The sequence below is a fragment of the Acartia tonsa genome, chromosome 2 (assembly GCF_053477335.1).
Source record: "Acartia tonsa isolate MP-2025a chromosome 2, ASM5347733v1, whole genome shotgun sequence".
NCBI classification, from domain to species: domain Eukaryota; kingdom Metazoa; phylum Arthropoda; class Copepoda; order Calanoida; family Acartiidae; genus Acartia; species Acartia tonsa.
The window spans coordinates 6,187,739-6,205,843 of NC_137261.1; the positions used below are offsets into that span (position 1 = coordinate 6,187,739).

Here is an 18,105-nt window from a genome sequence, read left to right on the forward strand (position 1 = left end):
TAAATTAATTCAACCAAACATAAATTTCTGCTATTAGAAAGACAACAATGGAAACTTTCTGCTATCAGATTGACAATAATATATATGACGTTCAATCACATCAACTTATTATTAAATTTACACATTAATAAATGTCCATATAGCAAAACATAAATTGAGAGATCGTTTTTTGAAGACTGAGTAGGATTCAACATTTTATACTTTAGAACAATGTAAAAAACTCATGTCTTTAGACAATTTAAAAGTTACATTTCATGTGGAATTGATAACCCATCTAAATGATCACAAATACAAAACTAGTTCAATATGTAAATAAAAGTGTACTGTGTTTTGTTAAAAAAAAAATTTCATTAATTTTGGTAAAAATTATTGCACACTTAATTGTACTTTTCCGTTAATATTTAACGTAAAATAATTTTTTTTTAAAATTCTTAATTTATATGTTTGCTATGGAACAATTAGTTGATAGAATGTTACCCATGTACTTATTCAATTCTACTTAATTTATTTATTAAAGCTGGGGAGCTAAAGCGGTGTTCATTTCTATATACAAATTTTGGGGTGAAGTAGATCCCCCCTTAAAATGTTTGAAAATAAATCAGATTTAACCATCTCAAAAAAAACCTTTTTTTTAAATGGGGGGGGGGGGGGGGGTGGCGAAGTAATAACGGGATTCTACTTAAAGTCATTAACATATTGGTTCTTTGAAAAGTTTTTATTGTATTTTATGATAGGTGAAATCAACTACCTGAATTCTATTCTATACTTATTTTCTTTGCATTCATATAATAGCTATTTCATCATTGTTCATAGTTTTCAAATCTAACTACTGCGTCATCCCGAAACTAGTTTTTTAGGCCTAGTTGGAAAATAGGCCTGGAATAATATTTTCTTACGTTTCCCATCCCTTATCCCTGTTTAATAGGTATTATAAGACTCAACCATCTTATTAAAAGAATTTAAATATATTTGTTTCCTGGGGTCCTTCTCCAAACTGCTCAAAACAATATTCCTGAAAAATAAATTATACAATTATATCAAATGCTAGCGGAGCTACTCCATAATTCTATTTGACTGTCCGTAAGTCCATATTATCGCAACGCAAAGGGGATATGTGATTTTCATAGCTGCTAATGCTAATCAAAAGAGACGAGTAAATTTTGTGCGTATCTGTCAATGAGAGTCCCGTCTGTAATTTACAAAATATAATAAATATAATAGATTTACTGTTGATTTAAAAATCTAATATCCGTATTCCAATCTAATTTTTAGTGCTTCACTACATATAACTGTTATTATCTTTGTTAATTGAAAGACAATTTCTGAATTGTCTAGTCGGGTTTTGTTGAGGTTTTATAACAAAATGAGTTTGAAACTGAAACGTATAGAGTAAATTAAATCATTGTAATCAATGCAGGAAGCTAAATTATTGCATCAGGTTCTATAATCTATTGCATTTTTTTACCCTACTCAATTTAATTTTGAGTTTTTAAATAGAGCATAATTAAAGGAATTGGATGGATTTGTTTTTATCGAAGCTACTCTTTATTTAAACGTTTCATAGGTCTTCCTTGGTCATGATATTTAGTAACATTAGTATTTAGCTATTCTTCGTTATCGCACTCTTATAGCTCTATCTCTCTCTCTCTCTCTCTCTATCTCTCTCTCTCTCTCTCTCTCTCTCTCTCTCTCTCTCTCTCTCTCTCTCTCTCTCTCTCTCTCTCTCTCTCTCTCTCTCTCTCTCTCTCTCTCTCTCTCTCTCTCACTCTCTCTGTCTCTATTTCTCTATTTCTTTCTGTATCTTTCATTCCCTAGTGTTGTACATAAACATCCTTGTTAACTTTGAATAATTGTATGAAACATACCTGTGGTTCGGAAGTGAAGATGAAGCCCAACTCTGGTAGATACACACTTCCATTAGAGGTAAATCTAAAATAATTACGAATTCATAATTAACAGGACAGGCTTTAGTGCGTAGCTTCGCTTATTGTCCGGTTACACGACTCTTCTACCTCAAAATTTCAGGTTTTATACTTTTGAGACTTCTTTAAATTTTTTTTTTACTTTACATTTTAAAAATCTATTTGTAGTGTGCTTTTATGATGTTTATGTGGTCGAATCTTAGGTTAACAAAAAAAACATCAAACCTTTAAATCTTGAACCTTTTTTTGTATTGATTTATCTTTAGAGAAATGATGATAAGAGTAGCTTTACTATTTCAAGTGAATGAAAACATATATTTATTAATTTCACTGAAATTTTGTTTAACTTCATAGAAAAGGAAATTTAATTTGAATTTGAATTAAATTAATTATACAAATTTATGTTATGATGTTTGCAAAATATAAATAAAATTGTATAGACATTCTTTTTGGCGCAAATGCTGCTAATGAAACAATTTAGAAAATATGTTAAATAACCTTTATTTTTCATTTGAAATTTTCAATTAAAAAGGTTAAACAAGCCTATTAGCCTTTTTTGTGTTTAAAAAGAATTATTTTTAATTCCTAGGCATAAACAAAACAATGCCAGTTAAGTAAAGTGGCGTTTTAGATCTGAAAGAGTTATATTATCATGAATAAACCCAATTTGGATAAGCCTAATTTATGCTACAAAGCTTCCCTAAAATTATAAACATTAGGGTCCGTATGTCACGCTCTTTTAAATGCAGTTAGGACGTTAATTTTATTAATAATGTTAGAATTTTTGTAGCATTATTTGAAGCACAACTTCTCTAAACAAATGTCCAAACAATTAGACTTTACTCTTTCCTATCTAACTTGAATGCATTATGTCGACTTACAATTTAAATGGATAAGGGGAACCAGATTTGATTAAATCAAAAATAAATTGGGCTCAAATATTCGAAAATAAAGATTAGATTTAATTGAGAAACAATTAAGAAACCTTTTACATGTATTTTGAAAATCCAACCAAAAAACAATAGAGATTGAAAAAATATATTTAAAAAACCTGCGTAAAAGCAGTCTGACAGCCTTGGGTGCTTTATAATAATTATGTTCCATACTGATGGGAATGACAAGAAGTTTCAGACATCTATCTTTTATGAGAGCCCAGAAAATCAGGTTTCCCAAAAAAAAGTTTAAACGGACAGTCGGACTTATTGAATTATAAAGTAGATTCGGTACTAAAAAAAAACAGGTGTTTGCATTGCAGGGATAGCTAACCTGAATTTATGTGTAGACAGTTGATTAGGATGGAGCATGACTCTTTGCATGGTCTGACAGTCCTGATCTGTAAGGAGACTGCTACACACAGCCAAGGAAGTGTCCGCCAACGGTAAGTAGGTGTCAGCAGCATTTGGAGATTCTTTAGAAGATGTCTAAAATACAAAAATTGGTTTGTTTTAGCATATTTTTTTTTTTCAAGACTAAGTATTTTATACCTTTTAGAAGATTTTTAGGTTAGGTGCTTGTGAAGAAGTGCTTAACCCAGACAAATTCCTGGTTCCAGGACCTTTTTCGTCTGCTAGCAGATTGCCTTCTGCTCTTGTAGCGACATGGCTGTGTTAGTATTAAAGACCCAATTGAAAGTCCCACCCAGTGTGTAAAGCTACATACATATAGCTAGTCCCCCCTCTATTTTTATACTTTAATTGTTCGATCATCTTATCTAACCCCTGCCCCCTCTGTTCTTTTACTTTAGTTTTTAGAGGGTTGTGCTGGGGAGAAAGAAATTGTAAAGATATGATAAATCGCCGAACAAAATATTTCATTTAATAACTTGTCTGTTAGCTGCATATTTCAACTGTAATTCATTTATTAACCTCAAACCCCCACCAATGCGAAGTTGATTAACTTATGGGAGATAAATCTGAAATGATCTTACCTTATTATGATTTGAACAGCTTTCGTCTGAATGGTTTTCATCACTGAAAAATTAAATTATTGATTAAAAATGTAAATATGTTTAATAAAGCAAAATAAAAAATTATTTCAAATTATAGAATTAATCCCAGCCTTATTTGTCTGGGCCTTCAGTCCCTGGCTCGTAGCTAATAAATCAGAAATTAACCCTACTTTTTCATTACATTATCCGCGGAAAACTGTCTGAAATACAATTCTGTGAATAACTTTCTTTTACCCTGTATGTTGATGACTATGGTGATGTTCAGAAGTTTCCAATAACTCAACTGAAAACAAAACAATAAGATCTATAACAAACATGGATTTTTGCAAGGATCTATGATGATACACAAAATTAGATTACAATTAATGAAGTAAAAAATACTAAAAGTACGAAATCACGAAACCTTACATAGGTAAAAGCAGAATATTGATTACCTTTTCAATCAATATTTCTTTTAAGTTTACACATAATTTAAAATAAATGCTGATTATAACTTATATTCTAAAAAAATGCTACTTAATAATTTATTCATCAAAAGCAAATGCATATTACAGCTAAGATGACAATCTATACTAATAGCGAAGCACAAATGATTATGGATTCAGATCGGACAAAGCGAGTTACAGAGCTGATGTTTAGTTGAAATAAAAACAGAGAATCACAAAACCTTCATAAACAATAAGTATATACGCCCTTTTTGAAGCTCGACAGAGTGACTTTGTATTTTCTCTACTGGATTAAATTTTATACAGGGAATCTTCTTCAAAAATTTAAGCTGTTTATCTGAAATAGGATTCCTATCTCTCCTATAGCGTTACGGATGGACTGACGGACGAACAAACAAATTTAACTATAGAGTAGTTACACTACTAAAAACATACCCCTCTGCCACATTAAGAGTACTTTTTTTTCCTGGGGATGATCAATTTTTTCCGGGAGGGGTGAGACGCCTCACCAGAATAATAGCCTAAAGCCATGACGAGTAGGGGGATTAATTGAATTCTTATTTTATTTATCAAAACTTGAAATAAACAACCAAAAATATTCTCCAGAAAACCTATGTTCAATATTCATGAATATAATATACATACATGCATACTATTCATATGATTCTGGAATAATTAAGTATTATTGCACAAACATGACCAGTAATTAATATTAATGTTCAGATAAATTACAAATATACCACCAACATTCATTATATACTCACACATATATACACCCTTACTTTTATTTTTGGTAGCACTAGCATTCATACTCTATAAGTTTATAAGTCTGTTGTTATTTGAATTGGACTTGTAGCATGCTATGTTTATAAGTAGCGCCGTTAACCAAGCATGCTATGTTCATAAGTAGCGCAGTTAACCAAGGATTATATTTTGCAGGCATATTTGATAAATGGTGCTTCACTCAAAGGACTTTGTTGAGCACTGGAACCCCCATCTTATTTTTAAAATAATTTAAAAGGAGGGAAGGTTTAGTTTAAGTGAGGTAAGGTCACATTGGGTACTGGATAGCATTGTTGAGTTTGGCGCTGCAGGTATACCCAGACCCTGAAGGGTTTTTAGTTCAAAAGTAAGGGCGGGTTGTTATCAGTGCTCAACAGACACTTTGAAATCGCCTAACAAATGATCCTTAAGTAACAGAATGAGTGTCTGTCTGTATTTTCGTTATAATGTAAAAAACATCCAGACAGGTTTTTCCATAATATTTAGAAAAGTTTTGTATTGGTCCAGGGTTTAGGCTATTTTCAAAGAGTGAAAAAGGTTGCTAGATAGAAAATAGAAAGATATTATGATATTTAAATTTGATATTGATAGCTAAGTTTTACCTTCTTCTGGTGGTTTCCATATTTGAATTAGCGAAGCATTGAAAAATCCTTCAACACAGCTACCTATAAAAGTAGAATCATAGTTTTTATCATAGTTATGAAATATGTTTTAACTAATACAATTAGGTCAAACCTACAAAAAATAGATGAAAAGTTGTTAATAAAGATACCTAAATGTTTATCAAAAATATTGTTAAGTTGACAGCACTTTGTTAAAAACACGAGTTTTCCCTCTGGCCATCTATTTCCATCAAGCAAACAAGAACGTCTAAAAAAAAAACAAAAAAAACAATGAATTTATTATTTTTTGCAACTTGCAACAGATTATAATGAAATTGAAACTTGTTGCTGGCTAAAATAACAATCAGCTACAAAAGCCACGAAACCTGATATTGTGATTGTTTTTAGTTTGAAGTACTCTAAATTTTGATTTTTTGATATATGTATAATTTATATAAAGGCAAAAAGTATAAAACAAAAATATATTATATGAAAAAAGTACGTTGTGTTCTTTCATTTACTCAAAAAATTATATTAATAATGTATCTCTGAGCCGACACTTATAATGATGTGCATGATTATATGGACTAAATCCCTTCAAACAAACAACTCTTTCATTACACGATCTTTGTCTAAAAGTCCTTACTGTACATGGTATTAAGTTGCGCATGTTTGGAGCATAGGCGTTCCCCATACTCCAACTATGCATGTCGCACTCCTGACATATCAGCTTAAGGTACCGTTTTTAAAGTCTTTGATTATGACGCAGTGTTGGGCCGAGCCTATCACCTTTCCGGAAACGCGCAGATGCGCTACAGTCTAGAATTTATATCAGTTTTGTTTTTTAGAAGCAAAAATGATATGGCTATTATGTAAACTTTGTGCTACATTGCATGAATTTTATCTTAATTAACCTTCCATTAAATTGTGAAGATTGTGAAGTGTTCTCTCCTCGAACCAATTCTGAAGAAAAAAAGAATAATCAAATTAGTAGTAATGGTTACTGTGGATAAATATCCAAATTAATGTACGTCATTTTGTCATTTTGTCTGTCATTCTATAGGCAATTCTGTCCTTTATCTCATTCGTTATTTTGTCATCATTGTATTCCGTAATTATGCCTGGCATTCTGTCCGTCATTCTGTATGTAATTTTGTCTCTAATTCTATCTGTTCGCCTGTCCTTTCCTGTCCTTCTCTTTGTATGTCATTCATTCCCTTATTCTGTCTGTCCATCATTCTACTTTTCATTCTTTTTTCGGCCCTAAGTCCGTCAGTCAATCTGACTGTCTAGTTATCTGTAGTAAAACTTAAAATATCTCAAAAAGGACCAATTAGGTTATATATATGTAGTTAAAACAGCATATAATGGTGAACAAGAATGAATTGAAACAAAGAATGTAAAAAAAGGAAACAGCCAATAAGACGATGACATTTTGGGGGCTAGGTGACGCTTCGGGTACCAATGCTTTCCCCGCCACCTTGCGTATGTATTGCAGTATAAAGCGCTCAATCTCCTAGGTTATTCATGACTGTGCATGGTTGCGCCTTTTTTGGACCAAGACTTTCCCCCTACTCTAACAGGTAATGTTGCGCATCTAACAAATAAGCAGTAGGATACATTTTTAACGCCTATATTTTTAACGCAGTGTTGAGCTGAGACTCGATCCCATCACCTCCCCGACGACGAGCGGGTGCTCTACGTGTTGAGCCACAGTTCCGATTTTTGAAAGTGCAAAGTTGCATCTTTTAAATAGCTTTGCCATGAGCTCTGAAACTTACTTAAGTCTCCAAATAATACCAGCCGCATTTCTTAGTATAGTAGAAAATAAACCTTGAGCCGCAGCCATACTCAAAAAGAACGTCCAAAAACAATGAAATGTTAATATAATTTCAAAGTTTACTGTATAAATAAAGTTTGACATTTGATCAAAAGCTATTTAAGTGTCCTTTAATGTTTGAAGGTGTAAACTTCTGGGATTTGTGGGATATGACTTAGGAAAAATAACCTTTATATAAAATTATATACTGTAACAGATTTAAATACTTGTTACCTTAAATGTATGTTATATTTTTGATTTAGAATATATAAAAATAGAAATTACTTTTATTAGAAGCAAAATTACAAACAAAAATCAATATTTATGTACAAAATTTCACCATAATTAGTAAATTAGAATTTCCAATCTTTCTTTGATAGCAAGTGTTAAATAAAATTATGATTATTATTTTGTAAAAGAATTATGTTTAGTTGATATTAAGACCCTAGAATAGAAAATACAAGTTTTGAAATTACTTTAATATTTGTTGATTATTCACCGTATAGACGTCAAAATACTTATGGTATAAAGGTAGCTTGCAGTAAATACACCGCTCTAACTGTGAAAGGCTGTCACAAATAGACCCTATACCCTAAATTTGAAGCCTTCAAGCTCAAATAACAAAAAAAGGCATCTTAAATGAACTTTTAGGGAGTTGAAAATCTTAAAATTTCCAGCCCTCATATCAGAAATCTAAATATCATAATGACCTAGGTAATCTGCTTCCTAAATTTTAACCATCTCTATAGCTTACACCCCAGGGTCAATATTTCTGTGCACGCGCCTACTTCTCAGACTATCCTTTAAACTCCGTGTTGAAATTTGCCTGTTTGATGCATAGTCTCGTGTAAACAAATAAACACAGAAGCACTAAATCATATAAACATACGTCATAAACACAAACATACACTGCACTGCACCAGGGATCTAAAGGGATAAGACAATTGTCGATAAATTGATGTACACCCCCAATGATGATACACAAAATTATCAATTTTGTAGATTTCAATTAAAGGTTGAAACGTTTGAATACTCTTAATAAACCAACCAGTCAAAATTAACTAAAATCACCAAAGTTTTCAAGCCAACAAAAAAGAGAAAACGTTTCTGTGGGATTTTGGGGACTAGATTAATTAACAGCCCATTGTCCCCTCTCTCTCTCTCTCTCTCTGACATAACAGGTAGCGTAGATACTAAACAAGATTTGTCTGTTGGTTAATTTTGTAATCATACAACTTGAATAATAAATTAGTCTAGAATTATATATCTTCACGGGCCTTAAAGTGTATTTCTATTTGAATGTGTATTTCTTCAACTCAGTCATAACAAAAGGCAACTCAGGGTCGCCATATCGATCCAAATAATAATGAAATGTAATGTTAAAAGCAAGGCAACTCTATAATCATTACCAAAAACTTACAAAAAATATTTTTTTAGTTTTAAATTCTTTTTCACTCTAAAATTGTCAATGTACTTTTTTCTTATTGTCTTGGACCAATAGAATTATAAGAGAAGAACTATAGTGTGAACCCCTTTTTCGTAAATCTGACAAAGGGGTTGTTGACAAAGGATTGCCAAACTAACCCACGCGGTAGGGGCGTGATTTAAATATATATAGTACACATTTATCTAAACTTAATTTAGGGGTTACATATTATTACAACGTAGTTATAAGACTTGGGTAGCAATAAAATGAGACGTTGGGTATCCCTATAACTGAACCGATTTTTGATTAGTCAACGGATCTAAATTTGTCTCAGCCAGGATATAATTAAAAGCCTAAATCAGCCAAGGATTAGCTGAGTACAATAGTTTTAAACTAAAAAAATTAAAAATAAAGAGCTAAATGAGTGATTGCGTCTTTCTCTTTTTATCGACAGACGCACTTGGATATATCATTTTCATAATGAATGATATGTATTTCGCATTTTAATGTCAGTTTATGTGTAAATTTGGTGAGCTACATTATTGAGTAGCGTTGTTAAGTTTGGATGGAAGAATTTTGTAATGAAAGCAAAAGTGGGGTAGAGGATAAGGGATGGGGTAGAAACCAGTTACAATAAATCCAAAAACTCTTGTCAGTGGATCAAATTCGACCATGCTAATGGTAATCGTTTGAATGATTTTATAAGCGAAGGTTTCTATAGATTGGGAGGGACACAGGGGCGTCCAAGCTTTTTATTTTGGGGGGGGTAAAATTTTTTTAAGGGGGGGGTAATTCGGTTTTGGGGGGGGTAAAATGGCGCGCGCCGCAAATTTTTTTTACCCCCCCCAAAATTTTTACCCTGGGGGTAAAATTTGCTTGGGGGGGGGGGGTAATTACCCCACCTGAAATCTGTTGGCAGGGGTAAAATTTGTTTACCCCCCCCAAAATTTACCCCCGGGGTAAAATTTTGGGGGGGGGTAATTTAAATTTTATCAAAAATTTAGTATTAAAAATGCGCGAAGCGCACAAAAATTAATTTTGTTAGAGATTTTCTATTTTGGGGGGGGGGGTATTTCCCCCCCAAAATTGTTTGGGGGGGGTAAATACCCCCTCCTAAATGGTTGGGGGTGCCTACGGCACCCCCAGGGTAGGGGTAAATATTAAATGAGGGGGGTAAAATGAAAAAAAATTTGGGGGTGCCTACGGCACCCCCAAATTCGTTTGGGGGGGTAATCGCCCCATTACCCCCCCCCCCTTGGACGCCTATGGAGGGACACCTTAACGGATAGCTCTTATCGTTTATTTTGGCGTGTTAAAATATTCCTATCGATTTAAAACTTGGCGAGGTTATTTATGTACGATGTAGAAAGCATAACAACTATATAATCGTATTTTTAAAAGATGTAAGTATGTCGGCCTTATACAATATCCTGTATTTAAGCAAATTTACAAATAACATTGTTTATACTTATACAACTACATTCTGTATATTTAGTTCTGACACTTTACAAGTCTGTTTGTCATACAATTTCATAGCTTCGCTATTATAGATGTTGGCATCCTTGTTGGAAGATATTAATTACAAATTCCCTAAAAATTATTTTGATAATGAAACCAAATATGTAATTTAATAAAAAAAAATTGTGGAATTTTTGTTACTAAATCTTATAAACAAAAAATATAAAATTATTGAATATAACGTTCTGTTTTTTTTTCTTTTAGAATTGGATTGATAGAAAAGGGTTAGTAGATTCGTCCTGCAAGTGCAAGTTGAGTCCAATTAGAGTTCACCATTAGATACATAAGAGGCTTCACAGAAAAGTATAAATAAATCAGACAAAATAATTTAAATATCTTTTGATTTAAACAGAGCAAGGATGATGATTTTCAAAGATAGCGATGTTGTTTAAAACTAAAAAAAGGTTCAAGAAAAAATTTAAAAATAAAGAGAAAAAAGTCATTAACAATATATGTTTTTAAAAAAGTAATTTTTAAACAGATATCCGTTTTTTCGTCTGTCAGTCTGAAGCAAACAAATTTATCTTCCACTAAACCGACAGGTTTCTCTTTTCAGGAAAGCATTCAATTTGTATCATTTGTTTAAGTCAGGATAGATTGGATAATTAAGAAGTAGCTAGTATGCTCCAAGTGGTGTTGGTTGATCAGTGGGTAAACAATTTTAATAGTACATTCCAACAGGTTTAGTGGTTAGTGAGATCTTACTGAACAGAGACACAAAGTTTTTTTTTATTTCATGAAGACAATTGCGATCCAAGCCTCTAGGGGTGCCTTTTATTTTATAGAAAAGCGCTAAAAACATAAAGGGTGTTTAAAAAACCGATTGCTTCACTCTTTTTAATATAAACCCTACAGTTTTGTTAAAAACTAACTAGAGCTCGAGTCCTAGGCCTTGTAGAGAATTTTTCCTTACATAGAGATTAAAAATCAAACAATCGTCCTAAATACTATAAATCGTGTAGATAGACCTCATAATGTTCAGAGTTTTTGATGGGGCATGTAAAGACCTCAATTCTATAGACACCTTAACCAGGTTTCTAACTCAATACTAGCCAATTTGGCATAAAAAAGACAGACCCATCAAACATTGAGACATGAAAGGTCTCTCTAGTCCTTAATGTTTGACAGATTTTTCTTTTAAAAATTCTAAACATTATGGGGTCTATCTACAAGATTTTAAGTACTTAAGACGGTTTGTTCTTTTTTTAAATGTTTGATTAGTCTGTCTTATTGATGCCAAATTGGCAAGGATTAAGTTAGAAATCTGATAAGGCGGCGTCCATAGAAAAGTCTTTATATGCCCCATCAAAAACTCTGAACATTGTGGGGTCTATCTACAAGTTTTCAAGCACTTTAGACAATTAATTCTATTTAAAAAAAAGACAAAACTGTAAAAATTTGTTATGAAATATGCACTCTCCACGTAAGGAAAAATTCTCCACAAGAGCTAGGAATCGAGCCGTAGTGCTCAGGAGAGGTAATTAGAAATCAAAATTCAATAGGGTTGTCTCATTGTCATTGCTTGGACATGAATTGGGTCATTTTTTTTGTTAGTTTTTGACCTAAACTGTAGGGTTTGTATTGAATAAAGTGAAGCCATCGGCTTTTTTTAACACCCTTTACCTAGGACATTTATTTAAGCTCGTCTTAGGTCCAACTTAGCTTAACAATGTCAACGTGTATTGAAAATTACAGAGTATAAAAGTAAACTTTAGTGTAAAAGTAGTCTAAGACTTAGGAAGTACAAATTTAGCCAAATGTATATCAAATTGAACTATATAGAAATGGAATAATAAAAACAAAACTAACCGTACAGACTGACGGAAAGGATGATTCTATAGGACATATATTCCAAATAATGTCCATGTCTATACCAATGTGCAGTGAAAAGAAATCATTAGTGGCTGAGATAAGGATTTTAGTTAATCCAGGTTCTCTTTCTTTTTTCTTCAGGTGTTCTTATTTTGTTACTACTGCAATTTAAAATAAACAGCAAACAAAGAATCGGCTTTAAAAAAATAGCAATGGATTTACTAACTGTCGAATCTGTCTCATGTCGCTTTCAGGTTTGAAATTTTATACATTGAAAAGTGGTTTTAACTTTTAATGTTATTGTAATGGATTTTTATTATTTAACTTGAAACTTACACTAGATTATCATGTACTCTAATAAAGTGAAACGTGTAGCTAGCTAGAATAACGATTCCTTCACCCACCCGCTTTACTGTATACCCTTCTCTTCTACTGGATAAACAAATTGACCAATAAATGATGTCCATGATAGCAATCTAAATTGACGACAAGTTTTCCCTCTCATAATATCCACGTCGATTCTAAATCCATTGTTGTTGTCGACTGATTTATTGTTGAAAATCCATTTTTTCTCTCAAGTGGTATAGTTTATTAATGTCGATTATAATATTAATTTGTTCTAGATTCGTAATGTGTGAAAGTATTGTGGAAAGTGGCGTGCAGAGGGTTTTGCTGGTGGACCGAAAATTTTGACACCATCCTTAAACTCAAATCGAGGGTGGTGTATAATATACAGTGTGTTTTTTTTTATGAGAACTTTTTTGAAAGCAATTTTACCCCACTTATAGTTATCAGAATTTAATGATTAATGGCTTATTTTCTTCGTTTTTTAAGGCAATTAATAGAACAACAAAAAAATATTTCAGTTTTTATTTAAAAAGTACAGTAAAATCTAAAATTCAAAACTTAGGTGTCAACATCTAAAAATGGTTTTAGCGCATTTTTCTTATGCTCAAATAATCAACCTTTTGCAAGAAAGGCTGCTAAACACTTCAAAGTTGAGATATAGAGCTAAAAATGTATACAGATACTATTAGGGACATGTACTAGAACATATCAAAGTTTGAAGATCATATCTCAACCAGGGAGGGAGTACTGGCTCCCCGACTACAGAAAATCCATTTTTTTAAGAAAAATGAGCTAAAACCATTTTTATATGTTGACACCTAAGTTTTGAAATTTAGATTTTACTGTACTTTTTAAATAAAAACTGAAATATTTTTTTGTTGTTCTATTAATTGCCTTAAAAAACAAAGAAAATAAGCCATTAATCATTAAATTCTGATAACTATAAGTGGGGTAAAATTGCTTTCAAAAAAGTTCTCATAAAAAAAAAATGTATATTAATGTTTTTTTTTTGTTTCAGGGCGGTGGATACTCCCCCTATGAGTCCACGCTCTTAATAATCAACAATCTCAAAAGACTAAAATCGTCCTTTAGATTTGTAAGAGCTTCTTATTTTTTAAAATAATTACAGAAGAAAATTTTGTTTTGGTAAATTCATAGGAACACTTTTCTTCCTACATCTCGCATACAAAATCATTTTTGCCAAACCTTCATAACTAGTACAGATTGCTTGCTTCATAAAAAGTTTCATAAGAATCCTGCACCTAAAAAACACAGACAAAAAACCAAACTAAATGTGGAGCCTGTTAGTGAAATCGCAAATGATGGTAGAAAATTCTATATCAGTCACAAAATGTTACAAAGGAGTTTTGCAAGTTTAAAGAACAAATACAAATTGATATAGAATATTTGTGAATATTATGGCAGGGGAAAAATTGTAGTCAATTTAGGTTGCTAACATGGACCTCATTTATTGGCCAGATCTTTCATCCAATATGAGGGGAGGGGATTGGGTCAAATGTGTTATTGTTATTTTAGCCAGCTGCGAGTTTCACTTTAATTAAGTGCATGAAAATCTGGTGTAACATCCAAGTAATAATTAATCGATTCCAAAAGAACAGCTTTTATACAATATGTACAATATAACCAATCATTTTTTTGAAAATACATTGCCTGTATTTTAATTGTACCTGTAAAACCATTCAACTTGTATAACGCAGTAATTATATGTATTTATTATGCTATTGAGTAAAAAACTGCAATGTTTGCAACAACTGATACAAAATATTTATTATGATATATCTTTTTAGTAAAAGGCTACTCTATAATTCCAAATGTCGGTAAGTCACTTAAATTGGATAATGTTACTCTAAGCTGCTATTAGGGATAGATGTCAGAATTATTTTGACGAAGCCCAATCTATACCACTTTTGCACAACTTCGGATTCTTGTGACGTTATAAAAGTAAGGGATTTTCAAATCTCTTTTTTGGGGTTTTCTTTCCCACTTCTCCTCTCATCTCCCTCATTTATATAACGTCACAGGAATTAAAAGTGGTGCAAATGTAGTACAGATTGGGCTTCGTTAATTATTTTGCTTTCATTTATTCATAAATTCATTGTAGAATGTAATTTTCTCAGTTGTTGTTTATACTAACTAATAATTTGTTTATAGTTTTGTCATCCTGGTTTATCTTTTATTTAGTAACTAGCAGCTACGCCCCTAGAGGCCTCTAGGGGCACTTGAGGGGGGAGTTAAATTCGATAACCCAACTTATTTTAGATTTTGGGGAAAATTTTTACAATAGAAGGGGGTACGCCCTCCCTTTTTTAATCTTAGTTAAAAAAATTAAATTGAAAAATAAATGGTACCCTCTCCAAAAATAGTTATAAACCTTCCCAGGACCTATGAGAAGGTAACCTGTAAAGGAGAACCTGCTCGGTTCAGTGGTTAGCAAAATCCTTTGGTATAAACATACAAACACACAAACATACAGACAAACATCCTGTTACTTTATTATAAGGATATCTTTTCACTTTTTAGTAGCGAAGCTACTCTATAATTCAAAATGTACGTCCATCCGTCTGTCCGTCTGTCTGTCCGTCCGTTTGTCCGTCCGTCTGTCCGTCCGTCTGTCCGTCTGTCCGTCCGTCCGTAATTAATGAATTGGGGGAAACGTGATTTTCTCGGCTCCTATAAAAGATAGAGAGCTGAAACTTTTTGACAACATTCCCATTATTAAGGAGCACAATTATCTATCAACCATCAATAGCGGTCGGACTGCTTTTTAGCAGGTTTTAGGCTATCTTTTATATTTTCCAAATTTTCCCCAACTCTTTGTTGTGTTTATGGTCCGATTTTCAAAATTTTTTCAGTTTAAGATATCAAAATTAAATTTCCCGTCATTTGAGGAATACAAAAATGACGGTCAGACTGCCTTTTTGCAGGTTTTTGGCTATTTTTATATTTTTCATATTTTTCCTCATATCTTTGGTGTTTATAGTCCGATTTTCGAAATTTTTTCAGTTAAAGATATCAAAATTAAATTTCCTGTCGTTTGAAGAAAACAACAATGACAGCCAGACTGCCTTTTTGCAGGTTTTTGGCTATTTTTATATTTTTCACATTTTTACCCATATCTTTGGTGTTTATGGTCCAATTTTCAAAAATTTTTCAGTTAAAGATATTAAAATAAAATTTCTGCCATTTTAAGAAAAGAAACAATGGCGGCCAAACTGCCTTTTAGCAGGTTTTTGGCTATTTTTAAATGTTTGACATATTTTTGATATTTTTTATCCAATTTTAAAACTTTTTTACATTAACAGTTTCAAAATATTTTTTCCCATTGTTATGTGCATCTAGTATGTAATTTACTTTAACTGTCTTATCATACAAAATAAAACAAGGTTTTGTGTTTTTTCTCCAATAAATCTATTCTTGATTTTAATAAATACACTTTAAATCTACTTCTACGTATTCCCATTCACAATTTTTGTGCTTCGCTACTTATGGATGTTGTCATCCTTGTTTAGGTTTACTGCGTTTGTTCATTGCTCTGAATACAACTTTAAATGCTCGATGTGAAAAAAAATGCAAGTTATAAAAATATCAGATCTTCCTTTTTTTGTCTTACCTGATTTGTTATAAATCTAAAGAAAATCGTTCACACCTTTTGATTAACTTAGCGAATTTTACCATTTAAAAATATAAAATACTTACAAACAGATGATAAAGATAAATTTAATAGAGTAGCTTCACTCCTAAGTATTTATTTGAAAATAGTTATTTCTCGCATCGTATTATAAACGGCTTTCCGCGGATATAGAATGTACAATTATAAGATTAAAACTAGTTTTTTTAGCCCCGTGGTGCCGAAGGCACCGGCTAAAAAAACTAGTTTGAATCTTATGATTGTACATTTCTATATTCGTAGAAAACTGGATATAATACGATGCTAGACATAGTTTTTTCGTATGGATGAGAACCGGTTCCTATCCACCGGATTCGAATGAATACGAGAAAAAAACTTACCAATTGTTTTTCTGTGTCTGTTGAGGATAGGATTAATATGATGATTTGCAACCATTGGCAGCAGACACGTAAATACAACAAGCAAGAATTTGCTCACACTCATTTTATTCAAATTCCAAACAAACTAGAGGGTTAAATCCATGAAGTTTATGCAAATTGGAATCAATAAAAGTTATTTTCAAGATAGGAACCAGCTTAGTAAAGCATAAAGAGAATAATCGTTTTATACCATTTAGTTTTCAAAATATTATTACCGAATAGTGATGAGTTTTACCACTTTTTTTGCAATATATTATTTTATTAGCTAATGTTTCTCTTTTAACGAACTTCTTTATTTCCTATAATCCTATAATTTTCTTTGGTTATTTTCATAATTAATCAAAAACAAAGTAAAAAAAATTCTTTTCCAGTTTGACTTTAAATCAATCAATATCCGCTGGATTAGAACAGGTTCTCGGCTAGCTATACCGAAAAATTATTTATAGCATCGTTTTACAGTGAATTTTCCACGAATATTAAAATAGAAATCATAAAATTAATACAAGTATTGTTAGAACATGCCTTTGGCTCCTCTGGGATAAAAAACTGGTTTTAATCATGTAATTTTTCATTTTAATATCCGCAGAAAGCTGTCTATAATACGATGCGATAAAATAAACTCTTAATGATTCACAATTTCCATAAACTTTAGATAATTTGCCCTTTAATCTACACCAAAAACAACCATTTTAAACATGAAAAAGTTTTCTTCTTTTTTTTTGAATGAATTAATACTTTTTATTGGAGCAAATATGAGTTTTTATCTGAAAAAGAAAAGTAAGAATTTTTCTGTAGAAAATTGAGAACAAGCGGAGATGACAATTGAGGATTTACATTTTTTCTTTCTGAATATTGACATGGAAATAAAAATAATAAACTCTCTCGTATTCATTCGAATCCGGTGGATAGGAACCGGTTCTCATCCATACGAAAAAACTATGTCTAGCATCGTATTATATCCAGTTTTCTACGAATATAGAAATGTACAATCATAAGATAAAAACTAGTTTTTTAGCCGGTGCCTGCGGCACCACGGGGCTAAAAAAACTAGTTTTAATCTTATAATTGTACATTCTATATCCGCGGAAAGCCGTTTATAATACGATACGAGAAATAACTATTCTCGTATTCATTTGAATCCGGTGGATAGGAACCGGTTCTCATCCATACGAAAAAACTATGTCTAGCATCGTATTATAACCAGCTTTCTACGAATATAAAAATGTACAATCATAATTGTACATTCTATATCCGCGGAAAGCCGTTTATAATACGATGAAAGAAATAACTATTCTATACGATTGTTTGTGCTAATAAAGCCCCACAAGGTGTTAGGGGACCCAAGGTACTTTCTTTCTTTATTTTCCATCTGGGCCTCATAGTAAACAAGGATGAAATCATTGAAAAGTGTCG

At 31.9% G+C, this 18,105-nt stretch overlaps 1 protein-coding gene across 1 annotated transcript; it reads right to left on the bottom strand.

Annotated features, from left to right (window-relative positions):
• Positions 1–918: 918 nt before the first annotated feature.
• LOC145312374 (uncharacterized) lies at positions 919–16,821 on the bottom strand. The gene is made up of 10 exons (XM_080151612.1): positions 16,654–16,821; positions 6,616–6,664; positions 5,872–5,969; positions 5,702–5,764; positions 4,105–4,153; positions 3,850–3,892; positions 3,612–3,682; positions 3,189–3,343; positions 1,866–1,929; positions 919–1,012 (listed from the first exon to the last, which is right to left on the bottom strand). The coding sequence occupies exons 1-10, from the start codon at positions 16,754–16,756 to the stop codon at positions 919–921; spliced, it is 789 nt and encodes a 262-aa protein (XP_080007738.1). The 5' UTR covers positions 16,757–16,821.
• Between the last annotated feature and the right edge of the window lie 1,284 nt (positions 16,822–18,105).

Excerpts from the sequence above, each read along its gene's own strand:
- LOC145312374 (XM_080151612.1), bottom strand. The coding sequence starts at position 16,756 with ATGAGTGTGAGCAAATTCTTGCTTGTTGTATTTACGTGTCTGCTGCCA. Across the intron at positions 3,893-4,104 it reads CATAGTCATCAACATACAGG|TGATGAAAACCATTCAGACG; the intron begins GTAAAAGAAAGT and ends TTAATTTTTCAG. Across the intron at positions 3,344-3,611 it reads AAGATGATCGAACAATTAAA|ACATCTTCTAAAGAATCTCC; the intron begins GTATAAAAATAG and ends TTTGTATTTTAG.